At 40.2% G+C, this 16082-nt stretch overlaps 1 protein-coding gene across 1 annotated transcript in view; it reads right to left on the bottom strand.

Moving 5' to 3' along the window:
• Nucleotides 1-321: 321 nt before the first annotated feature.
• The window catches only part of fam49bb (family with sequence similarity 49 member Bb), a 90535-nt gene continuing 74774 nt past the window's right edge, over nucleotides 322-16082 (bottom strand). Inside the window, exons 6-12 of the mRNA XM_036558553.1 lie at nucleotides 9999-10138; nucleotides 6251-6328; nucleotides 3274-3390; nucleotides 3088-3167; nucleotides 2801-2927; nucleotides 1794-1864; nucleotides 322-503 (exon numbers count right to left, since the gene is read on the bottom strand). Of these exons, the coding sequence (XP_036414446.1) occupies nucleotides 440-503; nucleotides 1794-1864; nucleotides 2801-2927; nucleotides 3088-3167; nucleotides 3274-3390; nucleotides 6251-6328; nucleotides 9999-10138 (677 nt within the window). The 3' untranslated portion in view covers nucleotides 322-439. The remainder of the gene's footprint in view (nucleotides 504-1793; nucleotides 1865-2800; nucleotides 2928-3087; nucleotides 3168-3273; nucleotides 3391-6250; nucleotides 6329-9998; nucleotides 10139-16082) is intronic.

Raw genomic sequence — 16082 nt, forward strand, 5'->3', positions numbered from 1 at the left:
TGAAACATTAGTTTTTTTTTCTTAAATAGAGGAAAAAAAGACACCATTATGTCATGCAAAAGACATAATATTAAATATTAATTCAAACGAAAAATAATATATATTTCTCTGTCAATATATATCTCTTTTTGAAATTTTCAAGTCAAAAACACTCTCCCTCCCTTTAATAGGGAAACAAGCTAAATTAAAAGAATAACCACAAAAATAATCTAACATTTTTTTTCTTTTTATACTGAAATGTAGCTGCCGTCAGAGGCATGGCCATATTTTTGGAAGTGTTAAAATCAAGATTTTACCAAAAAGAGTTTGGCACAAAAGAAAACAAAACCGGATTTTTACGTTTATAAAAGGAAACATTCTGTGCATTGCTGTTGTTCGGGAGGGAGTGTGTCCCCTGAACACTTGCGCGAGGCCAGCGGTGTGTATATCCCAGAGTTTCTCACTGCAGCATGCTTTTGATGGTCTTTGCGGTCGACTCGTCATTCAGATGCTTTGTCGTATACCTGCACAGAAAATCAGCTTTACGCTCCATCCAGCTCGCTGTGCTTTCACACAAGCACGACAACACAAACAAGCGATTCATCTTAACTCTTCTAAGAAGATTCAAGGATGGATCTGTACTAATCCTACAGAGGTTACTGCCTCTTTCAGACTACAAGGTCAACACCTTTCACAGTGCAGCACTAGCGATGAGGCGCTTTAAGTGACCAGAACTGTGAGAAAGAGGCTTATCTTCTTCACACAGACTCACTTTGAACCAAACATCTGCGATCTCAGAGTGAGAAGATGGTGCAAATTTGGTGAGATGATGGCCCAATCCCATTTCACCCCTCGCCCCCACCACTCAGCCCTACCCCTCTGTTTTGTGTGTTCACGTCTAGGGGTGGGGTGTCCCGATTCTTGTTGAGATAGAGGGGTAGGGCGAAATGTTAGGACTACATGACCCTCCAAACGGAGGTTTTTCAGAGACTCCAAACAGAGAGATATGAGAAAAAAAGAAAAACCGGCAAGATGGCTGAACAAGAGACCAAAGAAACCCACAAATGTGAGAATTTTCTCTGTTAAAATTATGATAATCATTGTATTATCTTAATGTTGTTTCAGTGTATTTTGGTCCTTTTCTTCATAAAAAGCATAAAAAATGGCTAATAGTCCTGATGTCTCGGTAGCTACCTAGCTAAATGTCTCATTCCACCTTAAATGGTGTTACAGTTACATTCTGGCACCTCAGGCACCAAAACTGCTGCACCATTTAAGGTGGAACGGGAAAATTCGAACAAAAAGCTGGTGAATTTCTGACTTCAGCTTCATATCACTGAAGAATTAGGGTGGGTGATAATAAATAATTGCCCCCCTCTTTGAAGTCATATGATGCCCTAAATGTAACTAAAGCCCAGCAGTGAGGAGCTGAACTTTACCCTCCTCTGCTGTCACTGCAGACTGGCAGGGTCGCCTACAGAGCAGCGCTAGTAGCTGTTAATGAAGTGATGCTCTTTTTATTTGAGGGTCCCATTTCAGAGGGAAGATTTCAACCACTACCCTGTAACTCAGGACCAAGGGGCAACACTCGAAAACAAGGGGTAGGGGTAGAAATAAGAAATGGGACTGGGCCATTAAGTACAGCATATGATATTCTTAAACAGGAACTGCCTTCACACCTGCCAAGAAATGCTAACAAACTCAACTGTATTCTTGATTTAAAGGCAAAGCTGAAATAATGGTCCACATTTACTTCACATCATTGATCGATATATTTTTTATCATTAGGTTGGTTCTGGTGTGCAAGACGTTACCTGAGTGCGTTAAGTAGGCCTTCCACACTGTTCGGAGGCTGATCTCTAAGAACTTTAATGCATCCTTTCATCTGTTCAGTGACAGAGAGTTTACAGTGAGATTACAGTGATCATGCTTGCGGTAAGACCCACAGTTACAATGTAGCTACTAATGGCACATCATCATCAATAATATGACCAATTATTACTTAGAGGTCAGCAGCATTATCACTAAGAATTATCACTAAGATACAAGCGCAGAAATTCTGTCTAACGTGTGTATATAAGCATGGCTGAAGCTGGGCGTTCACTACACCGCTTTAGAAACCTTCACAGATTTTGAAAACAGAAAGCATCTCACACTTAACGCCCGACTTCAGAAACCCAGGGATCCCAAACCTGTTTTCTTTCTAATTAGGTTAATTTTGTTCTTGCAGGCAAACAGTAAACATGTTCTTTCACTCTTTTTAAATCATGTTCCAATGACCAATAAATGACTGATGTATTTCACCACATTCCTCTCCTCTCTGTGTAAACTGGCTGGACCAATCACAGGGCTGCGTCTCTGGCCCCGCCCACACAGAACAGTTTAAGAGTCAGAGAAACTTGGCGAGCTAAAGCTAAACAATTTTTTTTCTACTGAAAGTCGACCCATTTTTCCACAAATCTGGGCTGTAAACTATAAACAGATGGCGTCTCTTCAGTGATCTGCACTGTAAACATTATTTCTATAAAAAAATACAAAGAGCGTCTAAGATTTTTGGCTTTCAGCTGTAAATTGTAAGCATATAGCAATATGTGTGATCATAAAACACATGTTCTTTAATTTGAGGGGAGCTTTTACAAAAAATAAATAAATAAATAAATAAATAAAAAAAATAAAAATGGACATTTATTTCATGCAGTTACTGAATAATTTGCCTTACGATTTGGTCATGAAAATTCAGACGGACAAACCAAAACATACCCTGGTGAAATGAAACACTCTGGGATTAACGTGAAGTTTCACATAGCAAACATTCACTCACGTCTATTTTGGAGGACTTGGCGAAAGCGCCGACAGGATGGACGTAGTCGTAGAGGATGATTACGCCCACCATCACCCTCAGACAGAAGGACACGGTCGCCTCGCTGCTGAAACGGCTACGGTACTCACTGTACAACACAGCAAGAGAGACTAAAGCATGGAACTGGGTCATTGCCTTTCACTCGCATTTGTTTTGTGAAATACTGATTGTAAATATTTTCAATCTTTTATATTATATGTAATATTTTGTCCCCAATTACAGTTTTAAAGAGATGACGAGAGACTTACGGCGTCTCCAGCATGACTTTGCACACGCTTGCCATGGTGCTCAACACATCAGTTGTGTTCTCGATGGGCAAGTTCTTGTTCTGTACAAAGAAACACGGCTGGAGTTATTTGGAAGAAGACCTTTAGTGCGTTCCTGAAATGAAAACATGCCGGTCTTACTGACCACTCTTCGGTGGTGTTTCCTACCTCAGACACAAATTTTGTCGTGCCATCACTCAGCGTCTTCAGCATGGGTGTGGCATCAGCGTAAAACAGAGATATTCTATTGGCCAGCTCATTGTTGACCTCATTTTCTCCCTCTGCCTGTACAGAGAACGAAAATAGGTTTACTCTTTGTTTACAGAAAAAGAAGGGAAAAAGACAGAGAGAGAGAGAGAGAGAGAGAGCAGGATTAGTTTAGGTGACACTTTATTTTGAGTCGTCCTTTTAGATGAGACAAACACTTAATGGACTCTCAGTAACATCAAAAACATATGAGGGAGGTTAAAATTAGGATTAGGACCAGGGTGAGGGTTAGGATTAGGGCCAGGGTGAGGGTTAGGATTAGGTTTTGGGTTGAGATTAAGGTTAGGATTAGGTTTTGGGTTGAGGTTAAGGTTAGGATTAGGATTAGGGCCAGGGTGAGGGTTAGGATTAGGGCCAGGGTGAGGGTTAGGATTAGGTTTTGGGTTGAGATTAAGGTTAGGATTAGGTTTTGGGTTGAGGTTAAGGTTAGGAATAGGTTTTGGGTTGAGGTTAAGGTTAGGAATAGGTTTTGGGTTGAGGTTAGGGTTAGGGTTAGGATTAGGGCCAGGGTGAGGGTTAGGATTAGGTTTTGGGTTGAGGTTAAGGTTAGGGTTAGGATTAGGGCCAGTGTGAGGGTTAGCATTAGGTTTTGGTTTGAGGTTAAGGTTAGGATTAGGGCCAGGGTGAGGGTTAGGATTAGGTTTTAGGTTGAGGTTAAGGTTAGGGTTAGGATTAGGATTAGGGCCAGGGTTAGGGCCAATCCCATCTGAATAGGGCTTAAGGCAGGAATCAAAAATATTCACTAAAGGGAAATGAGATAGGTCAGTCCTGTGCTGACCATGCTGGTAAAGAGTCCTGAAAGAGGACTAGAGAGCAATCATTTAATTTTAAATATCTTGCTAAATATTGTTTAATAATATACTCATGTAATGTTTTGTTTCCTTTTACTAAATAATGGATTATTATTGGATATCAATAAGTTGGCTACAGTGCACGTTTAGCAGTCTGACATTTCTCCAAAAGAGGGCGCTATTAGCACGCAAATATTTTGTGTGCATCGTTTAAAGAGACAAAAAGTCACGAACGCACACAAGCAGCATCTCACGAATGCATGTTTGTACCGTTTATTAACACAATGTGTTGAGTTACTCAATATTATATCAATTAATACGCAATTTTATTAAATCTGTTAATTCTAAAAAAAAGTTATATAAGATAAAGACAGCATAGAAGGAAGATCTAAGTTGTAACAGACCACATGGTTTTGGTTTTGTGGGACCACTAGTTCGATATAATCAATAATCAGTTTTTAAAGAAAAATATTGTATTAATTATTTTTAGATATGACGCAGGACTCATATATGGCTTTTAAAGGTATTCGATTAAACTCTTTATACTCTAATAAAAATACTAACAAAAAACTATTAAAGATTACCATGATGGAGCAAATAATTCTCATAATGAAAATGCATATTTTAAATTCCTATATGAGCCTCTCTATAAGTCAGAAACAGAGTCTACGCCCTTTTATGTGAATTTCTGACACATTTATAGATTCTTTAATGAAGTCTTTCTTGACGCCTTCCTTATTTGATGTTTTCTAATAAAGGGCTTTGTAATCTTTGAAGGAGTCTATGTATGGTGTTGTCAAAATAATCATTAAATTACTCAATTAATCATAATTCTGGTGACTGCACTACTATTGTGGGGTACTACATGATGGCAGGCAAGATATCTCAGTTTTTCAGGTGAAAATAAAGACATATCAAATACATAACGGATGGAATGTTATGAATCTGAAAATGTTTAATATCCCAGATTAGCTGGATCAGATGTGTTAGAGCTAAACTATTCAGGGTGGTACTGCAGGGTTTGACCCCCTAGGTAGTACATCGTTAATGACGTAGCACATAAAAATCATACTCTTCCATCATTCCATTCAAATGGACAGCTGATCAATGGTCACTTTAAGAAAGGCCACCCCTATATATAATATCAGCAGTCTGTTTGATTGGATATTCAGAAATATATCCATCAAGAAACAACAGGGCGGACAAATGTGACAGCCATGATGATTCATGCCAGGAATAAAAAGCAGCCACCATGTTTCATTCACTGCAGACCTTTTAAGTCATTAAAAACACAATATTACTCTTTATTACGGTTCTGTTTTGAATCCATAGTGACAAAAGCTGGACGACACACAGCTCTTCATATCAAAGCCACGAAAGCTGAGCAACGGCCAAAAAATTCGTTTGGACTCTTTACGCGAAATTTGTCTAATTTCATAAATGAGTGAATTCATCACACAGTAAATTAAATACACCTGCATGTTGTGCTGGCGCCAAACCTAAAAACATGCGCCCAAATTAAACACTGGCTTAGTTGCTAGACTGAGGGCCCAGGGCTCAGGGGAGCTGCCACGGCAGAGGGGTTACAGGGTTCAGTAAGGAAGAGTAAGAGGGGAATACCAGCCTTACTCCGCTGGGCTCAGTATATGGGCAGCGAGGAGTCCCTCAGGGGTGAATATTAGGCCCGTCTCAGTTCAGATTTTAGGTTTTCCTGAGAGAGCTGTGAGTCTCGAGGGACAGCACGTGTGCAGCTGACCACGGTTCAGGTGCTGGAGTTTGTGTCGGTGCACCTCAATGCACTTCACGCTCGCTAGCTCTCCCAGTGGTGTGGGGGGTGGGATGAGGGGGGGGGGGACCTTTCCTGTTTGGGTCTCTGTGGTTCCCTGAGGGTCACTTTTTGTGCGCGGTAGAGAAGCAGACTGTTTGAAATGGCAAAGAATTGCCTTGAATTTGGGAGCATCCCTTCAAACGCCCCTGTTCGCTTGGATAAAATGGATTTGGCAAGTAAAGCAGAGAAAATGAGGTAGGAGAGAACAGGTTTGGCAACAACTTGAACTGCCAGCAATACACTTTCGACAGACACTCACTGGGACATTATTAATCCTCATGCGATTCAGCGTCCTTCTATAGTAGCTGAAGTCGTTCTGGATGGCAGGGTTTATCATCTGAGAAGAAAAAAAAAAAAAAACAGGAAAATTAAAGATTATTTTAAGACACTTGCTGCCCTTTGAATGTAGCTTTGTGTGTGTGCAGTTAGAGGTTCTGTGCTTCTAGCCTGCCTGCCTTCAGCACCGAATCAGCTACTGTACATGGTTTTCTATGACAGCAGCGTTTGACAAATGCAGAATAAACATTGCTTAAGGCAGCCTGAAATGTAAAGGATAGTGATTGGATTAGCCACTACTTTGCTTAAACGGATTTTGGTTCCCTTGAATCGCCAAAACGGCCCTTTTCTTGTCAGCACTCAGCTCGTCGGGATCTATTTGCTCCCATTGGCTCGGTTCCTCTGAGCGGAAGCTAAGTGCAGTAGACACGCCGTCTGTGACAGGAGAGTAAGCAGCGTAGGGACACGGCTTAATGAGATGTGCGCTTGTTTCGAGAGGGAGTGTCTTCAGGGTCGAGCAGGGGAGCTGGAGATCAGCGTGTCTGCATGTGGGGTGAAAGGTCGGACAGAAAAATGACCTCTTCAGGATTCAGGCCAACTTCTGAATTCTGAATGAAGCTGACAGTTCATACTATTAAGGTTCATGTTTGGACAGGCAGTCAAACCGGATTCCTCACTTCGTCTCCCGGAATGAAAAACAACATCAAAATAGTATACGGTGCTGTGCAGAAGTCTTAGCCCCCCTAAGCAAACTGTATATCAGCAGAAGGTGTTTTTGCCAGTTAAAATAAATACAAATAAGCGTGAAAATGGTAAAAAAGTCTCATCACGAAAGGTTTAGTTCTAGACACCACTTTGACAGCCCCAGCCATTGTACATATTTGTTCAAATACACCATCAGCACCCCTGATTTAACTCGTGTAACTGATATAACATGTAACTAATGAAGTATTGATTAACCAAACCCGTTATTGGATGATAACCGCAATTAATACCAGGCTGCGAGAAGGAGAGGTTCTGAAATGGTCAGACTTTTCTTCAAATCACTACTGTATTATTGCAATGCATTAATATCTGTTGTATTTTGTATCATTTTAATACACCAGCTGTCCTTTACATCATGTGAAAATTTCATGATGAACGGACCAATAGAAAAGCTCTAAAATCAGTTGGAATAAAATCTCTTTACACTGACTTACACTGAAAGGTAAGAGAGTGTTTTGCCCTCTCCTGTACAGTTACTATTTTGGAGATACTTGTTTTCCTTTGGACAGCAACGTTAGATATAAAATAAATATACAACCATTTTAGCTTAGTCTAAATAAATTTTAATCTACACTGGCCTGGTAGACCCTTATACTTATCCTTACACATCTACCCTTATACTTATCCTTACACATCTACCCTTATACTTATCCTTACACAACCTCTTACTGATGAACAGCAAATTGCAAATTTCTAAAACAGGTTGCAAATAATGATGTAATTAACCATAGTAGAAGCCAAAAAGGTTCCTCAATCACTGATGCAACTGATTCCTACGAAAATGCTGGATGGTTGCAAAAAGAAAACCCGAACTGCAGTCTAAATTTCACAAGGTCCGTTATATTTCTTCGAGAAAACTGCCTACGTGGCTGGCTGAGGGCCAGCCAGTCAGCATTTTGTATCATCAAATTTTGAGTCACATCACATTTTAATTACTTAATTAAATTTTCATTACTTAATTTGCATTGAGAAAAGTGAAAATGTTTGTCTAAAGACATTCAGAAATACAACATTTCTAGAGGACATTACACATATGCACATACGCCTTTGGAAGAGCCTGACCAGTCCATGCCAACGTCCGTGCCAGGTTACGAGGGCTAATTCTGGCCCATAGTGTGCTGCACTGTAGCACTGGCAGGCTAAATTAGGTCACAGTACCAAGCTGGGCGGAAGGAGGAGGCACGGATGGATGGAGGCTGGCATGCCACCTTGCACCCCCTACCTGCCTGCTTTTAGCACCCCCATCTGGGGGGCTCTTTAATTGGGCCATCCCATCCCATTGCCGCGGGGTGTAGTGGCGCGCGCCTGTGTGTTCTTGTCGGGGGTAATGGGAGGGAGAGAAGATGGGAGAAGGCGACAATTTTGGCTCTGGGACAAACAAGGCTGGAGTTGCATCTGATCGCTTGTGACAGATATGAGGTCGGCTACCCTCGCCACATTAGGTGGGATACTGGCCAGCCTTTTAAGGTTGTATCGTTGTCTGAAACGCAGAGAGGAGTAGAGCTCCTTAGATAAACTAACTGACATGACTCACTATACTGAGATAAAGGGCACTGGGAAATATACACTAACTCAACATGATGGGGCCTTTACTGAGGAGAGGGGTCTGTGCTGCGAAACTGGAACGTGTCTGTCTCGTAACATTAGGTTTAGATTGAGGAAAAAGGAAAGCGTAGGTGTTGCCAAAAACAGGAGGGGGTGAGAACAAAAGAGGGAAAGACAAATACCTCGTTTGTTACTTTAATCCAACAGTAAACCCCTGGGGTAGCGTGCAGGCGAACAACTACAAACAAACGATCTTCTCATTAGCCGAGTGCTAATCATATTAGCCTGCAATTACCGAGAATTAGAATTACTGAGAATTAGAAGCTCGTTAAGCCGTTATATCCTGGTCACTCAGAGTATTTGGCGGGGAAAAAAGGATCTGCAGGGTGACATCTATGTTTTAGTGCCTTACAATATATAAGCATAAACTGTTAGAAGGAGCACGTCACCCAAAAATGCGAACCTGGCTAATAACGAATGAAAACTAGGAAGGGATAATTAGTGTTTTGCTAATGAGATCAGGTTGCCTTGTTCTGAAGAGCTCTGTGTAATCTCCAGAAACAGACTCCATATGATAACCATAAAGAATGATGTGACATACTGTCCCAGCTCACTGATCACATGTTCTGTTTGCACTTATTGTTGAAATTTAAGCTTCACCTGGACATTCACTGTACCACCTCTCTCTAAGGGACTTAAAACTTGCTATCATATTTAAGGGAAGTGGTCATAACATAAAAGTGTGTAGCTACTCTCACGATATGGACATAAAATGAAGTGTTCAATAAGGCTATATAACAGAGTAGCTAATGTCCAAGCCTAAGATCACTATGTGCAATGCCAAGTGTCGGCTGGAGTGGTGTGAAGCGTCGCCACTGGACTCTGGAGCAGTGGAAACGTGTTCTCTGGAGTGACGAATCTCCATGTTAATGCACACAGTTTTGGAACAGGACGTCCAACAAGTTCATATAGGTGTGATGGTCAGGTGTCCACATACTTTTGGCCGTATTGTGCAGATTCTTTTCATTGTTTATACAGGCACACAAAAACTAAAAAAATATATATTTAATTTCTTAAGAAGCTCCTTTATGATGACAACTGCTACGTGTTTATCACAGAAACTCAAATGGCGATTAATAAAAATATGATTTATCATGCTGCAGCCTCAGCTAACCTGGAAACAACAAATAAAGTTTATGCTGACTAAGCTATTCTATAAGCTCTATAAGCGAGCTATATCTAGACAGCACCAACCGTGTGGACCACACCAGAAAGAGCTGAATCACTGTCATTTACAAAACTATACCATGATCAACAAGACCCCAACATTATGATCGGTTATGACCTCCACGGCTTCTCTTTTGGTAAACATCAGCAAACAGGCTAGTGTGTATAGCATGTGGAGAGAATGCACGTCCCACCTTGAGCTCGTCGAAGCGGAGCGTGAAGTGCAGGATTTCGGCGAACTGCTTGGCGAGGGCCTGCTCTCGCTCTAGGTGCTGCATGGAGTCGCTGTAGGTTTCGTTGGTCAGCGCCCTCAAAAGGCTGTGCAGTGCTGCTTCTGTGGGAGCAAAGGTCAACCAGGCAGACTGTTACGAACACGGTTATGATAATAAATACTGACTATTTGAAAATACGTTGCTGCCTTCAAGTCTGAAATGAGTTTTGTGAGACAAGCACAAATTAATACCATCACAACACTGTAATTGATAGTGGAAACAGTAGTACAGCACACTCCCCATCAGTCTGAGGAACCCTTTCATGATGCAGAGAACACTTCAATCATGCAAAGGGTATTTTGAGTGTTCATGGTTCTATATAGAACCATTTTCATACTAAAGAACCCTTGAAGAACCAGCTTTTTAGGAGTGTACATTTTGTCGCTACTTGTCAATTTTTGTAGATAACAGTATCAGAAGCACATTAGTAAGTCTGAAATTACTCAACAAGCCAACGTAGTTTGAGACACATGCGTGACTTTGCACGATGCTAATTGGTGGGTATAAGGTTTCATTATCTGTTAGCTACATTAGCACCAAAAGAACTTTGGACAGCAAACATATCTTCACAGCAAAAAAATCTTGTTAAGTGACGTGATCTTCAATCGAGTCAATATATCTAATATTTCCCATTTTGAGATGGTTGTGCACTTATTATAAGATTTTCTAGCTTATTTCTAGACATTTTTTACTTGTTTGAGTAATTTTATTAAGTAAAATCATCGCACTGTAATGGCAGATAATTTTGCTGGGTTCTTACAACAATCAAAATGATCTGCCAACATAATGAGATAATTTTACCTAATAAAATGACATTAAAAAAATCTAGTAATAAGGTAAATAATCTTAAATTAAACCTACAACAATCTCAACATGAGAAATATTATATTTACCGACCATATTTAAGATAATTTTACTTAACTAGACATTATTTTTTGCAGTGTTTGCTCACCCATTAAATTCGGGGCAAGAGAACATTGTTTTAATTCGATTTTTAGCCAATTTTATCGTTCTGCACTGTGAAGTTAAAAACACAGAAATACCCACACATGTTCTATTCCTCTACTCTTAAAGCTCTTTCACAGCTTCACTGACCAGCCGCCGTATTTCTCGCTCAACACCATTAACCCTTAACCTCATTTTACATATCGCTGTAGTCAGAAGAAAAGCTCGTATCTTCAAAATGGTGACTTTACAGGAGAAGGAAAAACATATTTTTACATTTAATGTAAGTCAATGGAACCAGAATTTTTTCCAAATCATTTTGGGTCATTTCTGTTGGTCCAGTCATCATGAAATCCATACACAATGTAAAGGACAGCAGACACTTTCAAATTATGTCAAAAACTGAAAAACAACAAAAATGGTGATCTCCACTCTGCATATATGTATATTATATTTATACTTGCATATCTATATTTTGTTTACCCCTCTACCATCCTTAATTGTACATACTGTAACCAGAGCATCCCTTACCATGGTTACTTTCCTGCATTTTATATGTAAATAATACTGTATTTTCCACGTCTGGTTCGATGCTAACTGCATTTCATTGGCTCTGTAGCCTTTGCACAATGACAAAGTTGAATCCAATCTAATCCAATCTAACGTCAGGCCATTTAGCAGAGTAAGAATCGGCGCATGCATCCCGCAGTGTTACACAAGGCCATGCAAACAGTGACCTAATCCGAAGAGGACGCGTCATCTACTATCCACCGTGTCTAACTGATCGGAGACACCAACTCCCTCCCTCTCTCTCCATCTGTACGTCTCTTACGTAAGCTTTTTCTTCACAAGCTCCTCGAAGTTCAGACTGAACCAGTTAGGCTGCAGCGCCGAAGCCCTGAAGAAAGTGAGCAAAACGTACACAAGCTGAGCTTAACCTACATCTCCGGACCTCACTCTCTCCGCTTCTCCAAGGGCTGAATGCGCAGCATGCTAGAGCAATTAGATGACGCAACTCGAATCTGCTGAATTTACTGTACCGTCACGTTATAAACCCGTGGCTGGCTGCGTCGGTTTTGTTTTCAGTCCCGACTGACCGCTGGAATTATGAGCAATGGGCCACAAACCACACGCCTATTTGTTGCCTTCTGAGAGATTTAAATACTTCGTTTGAAACTGATCAGCTGGGAAACAACCAGACGAGAGAGAGAATAAAAGAAAGGGATGAGATAAAAGAGGACAGGGAGACCAAAACACTCGAGACACTCTTCTCTCATAACTCATAACTCTCATGCATCATGATGCTTTACCACTTTCTGAACTCAGATTCTGCTTCACAAACAAGCTTGAAATGTTTAATAGTATTAAATCTTCTACAGGAACTACACAGCTCTTTACCAGAGAGAGAGAGATCTGCGCTTCTGTGTCACACGCTTGGTCAAAGACCTGTATGCAAAAGTTTGGGTACTCCTGGTCAAACAACATTTTGGCCCAATCCTATTTCACCCCTCGCCCCCACCACTCAGCCCTACCCCTCTGTTTTGCGTGTTCATGTCTAGGGGTAGGGTGTCCTGATTCTTGTTGAGATAGAGGGGTAGGGCGAAGTGTTGGGGCTACATGACCCTACATGACCCTCCTTTGAACAAGAAGCTGGTGAATATCTGACTTCAGCTTCATATCACTGAAGAATTAGGGGTGGTGATAATAAATAATTGCCCCCCTCTTTGAAGTCATATGATGCCCTAAATGTAACTAAAGCCCAGCAGTGAGGAGCTGAACTTTACCCTCCTCTGCTGTCACTGCAGACTGGCAGGGTCGCCTACAGAGCAGCGCTGGTAGCTGTTAATGAAGTGATGCTCTTTTTATTTGAGGGTCCCATTTCAGAGGGAAGATTTCAACCACTACCCTGTAACTCAGTTCCAAGGGGCAACGAGACACACAAAAACAAAGAAATAGGACTGGGCCTTTGTTGATTTTCTAAGAGAAAATAAGCACACATCTCCTTAAAGAATACAAATTAATTCACAATTACTGTTTATCTAATGAATTTAAAAAACGGCCTGTGCAAATGTTGTGGTACATTCTATATTTCGTATATATGAAATTTTACATCATGATAGTTCAAGACACTTTCATGATGCATAATATGTACTATGATATTTATTTTTTCCGAGATTTAGAAACTGATCAGCTGGAAATCAACCAGACGAGAGAGAGAATAAAAAAAAGATAAAAGACAACAAGGACAGACGAAAACACTCGAGACACTCTTCCATATCAGAGATGCTTTACCGCCTTCTGAATTTGGATTCTGCTTCGCAAATAAGCTTTAAGTGTTTAAGTATTAAATCTTTCATAGCAACTACGCAGCTCTTTAACACAGAGAGAGAGAGAGAGAGAGAGAGAGAGAGAAAGCAAGAAAGAGAGAGAAAGAAAGAAAGAAAGAAAGAAAGAAAGAATGAAAGAAAGAAAGAAAGAATGAAAGAAAGAAAAAGAGAGACAGAGAGAGAGAGAGAGAGAGAAAGAAAGAAAGAAAGAGAATGAAAGAAAGAAAAAGAGAGAGAGAGAGAGAGAGAGAGAGAGAGAGAGAGAGAGAGAGAGAGAGAGAGAGAAAGGAGCAGGCCAATGATCCGAGCAGAAGCAGTATGGTCGGTAAATTGAGCAGATTTGCTGTTCGGTAATGACCTCCATCTGCCACGGTCAGCTGGACAGAGGGAAGGAGCTGATTAAAAATGGCCGCTGAAGTGCACTTTTCCCGTCCCAGCCGAAACAGAGCCGAGACGGGCGACTCTTTTGGGTGAGCGGAGAGTCTAGTGCCAGGGCAGAGCCTGGGGTTGGGGGTAAAATGTCACTTCACATCAAATCAAAGCCGGCTGGCAGAGCTGAATGGACAACACTGGCACCCAGAGAGAACAGACAGAGGGAGGCAGAGCGTCAGCGGCGCGACTGGAACACGGAGGCGGTGAAAAACACATTAATCTGATCTGAAGTGGCGAATCAACAACACTCGTTCTGAACTTTTCTTTTTTTTTCCCCAATTTTTTATGAAACCTCAGTTCTGGTGCTAAAATTTAACTGGTTAAGCCACATTAAAAGCCACTGTAACACATCAGTTGAACTGTGTATTAAAGTGCTTATACAGTAAAAACAATATATTGTTATTGGAATCATTTTTGCCTGTTTTGCAACCACAGGTGAAGAACTACATTGCTTAGCAGAAGAACTGATCGTTCAACTACTATTTCATGATAAGGTATCTTATATAATCATATTACTCCACTGTATTTGCCCAACGACACTCCTTAACCGTGGTAAATATGTGCAATGCAAGGCCTCTCACGGCTCACAACTTTATTAACCATAATAAGGTACGCACTCATTTCAAAAGTAATAATACTAACAGTGTAATAACAGTGATAATAATAACACACATTTTCTAAACCACTTCTGGGTCACAGGGAGTGCTGAAGCCTATCCCAACGGTCACTGGCCGGAAGGCAGGATACACCCTGGACAGGTCATAATAACAATAATTTTAAAAAGTGTACTGTTCTTATATTCTATACACCACTACTGTGTAAATCCTTGGGTCACACTTGTGTTTTAAAAGCATTTTTTATGAGAATAACTCTAAATCATACCAAAATAATCAAATTAAACTGTGCTAAAATATCTAATGACACACTGAATAATTTCCTAAAGGATCAAACCGAATCAACATTTATTCCCCCTTAAACTTTATTCTACGTTGAAGCAAAATATCATACGGTATTTTTTCAGATGGAGTGATTTTCCTTCGCGTGTCTACGAAAACATGGTTCTGCACGATCCCTGTTTTGGCAAAAACTGGCACTGTTGATAAAACAGCAAGTACAATTAGCTGACCACTTCAAGCCTGGGCATCATCTGCCAGTCTGCAAAGAGACGAGAAAAAGTGGCAGCACGGATTCATTTAGCGATGATATTTATGTCCGTATGCTGGAAATAGTAAATCCCAGGCCTCCATCAGACGGAGCTAAATCAGATAAAGAATTCATCTGCTAAAAATAAGATCCCAGTGCTCACGTCCACACAGCGCTCTGCTGTAGAGTTTGGAAATGTGCACCTTTATCTTTACAGCTGATGGAATTCAATAGTAACTGGGCATTTTTAACCAGTTTGCTATTTAAACATCTGCATTTTCTATGAAGATTATTCAAACAAACTAGAAAATATTTCAGATATTGAATGAAAAAACAAACCGAATAAGGTTTAATATCAATTTATCGCCTGCAGGGAGCGTAAGACGTGATCCATACCTTAATGTTCAGTTAATTCAGTGATTTATCTTTATATTTTAGGAGTCTGTGATTCTCAGAGCTGCACAAACTTACATTATACAAACGCTACACTTGTGTCTCCAGTTAGCATCAGATATAATATTCCCAAAATAATTTGTGTGCTTAGTTAAAGACCTCAAATGACAGCAAAAGTTTGGGCACTCCTGGTCAAATGACGTTTTGTTGTGAAAATAAGCCCACAACTCCTCAGAGAACACAATGCAATTCACAATTACTGTTTATCTAATGAACACAAAAAAGTGACCTGTCCAAATGATGTGGAACATTTTATATTTTACTTTTCTTTGCACTGAAATTTGCATTTACTTAAGTTTACTGAAGCCTGGGGTGTTATTAGCTTGTTTTCACTTCAAAAATGCTTAATTTGACCAGAAGTGTTCAAACATATGCATATGACAATATAATCATGCAGTGTATGATTTACTTCATGCTTTCATTTACAATTATACACGCAATATTCAAATACCAAATTAAGTAAATAAACACCAAAAACGTTTGTATATTCCCATATATTAAAAGAACCCACCACTAGGGTAGAGCGATATGGCAAAAATATATCACAATATATCGAGACATTTTCACGATACACGATATACATCATTTTTTTTTTCTGGGATTTAATACGTTGTACAGAGAAACCAGAACATGTAGTGTATCTAAAAAACACTATTATAATAAACCTTACAAACTGCATTGCACTAAATCCAGGCCTACACTCTTA

Source organism: Colossoma macropomum, unplaced genomic scaffold (genome assembly GCF_904425465.1).
Source record: "Colossoma macropomum unplaced genomic scaffold, Colossoma_macropomum, whole genome shotgun sequence".
NCBI classification, from domain to species: domain Eukaryota; kingdom Metazoa; phylum Chordata; class Actinopteri; order Characiformes; family Serrasalmidae; genus Colossoma; species Colossoma macropomum.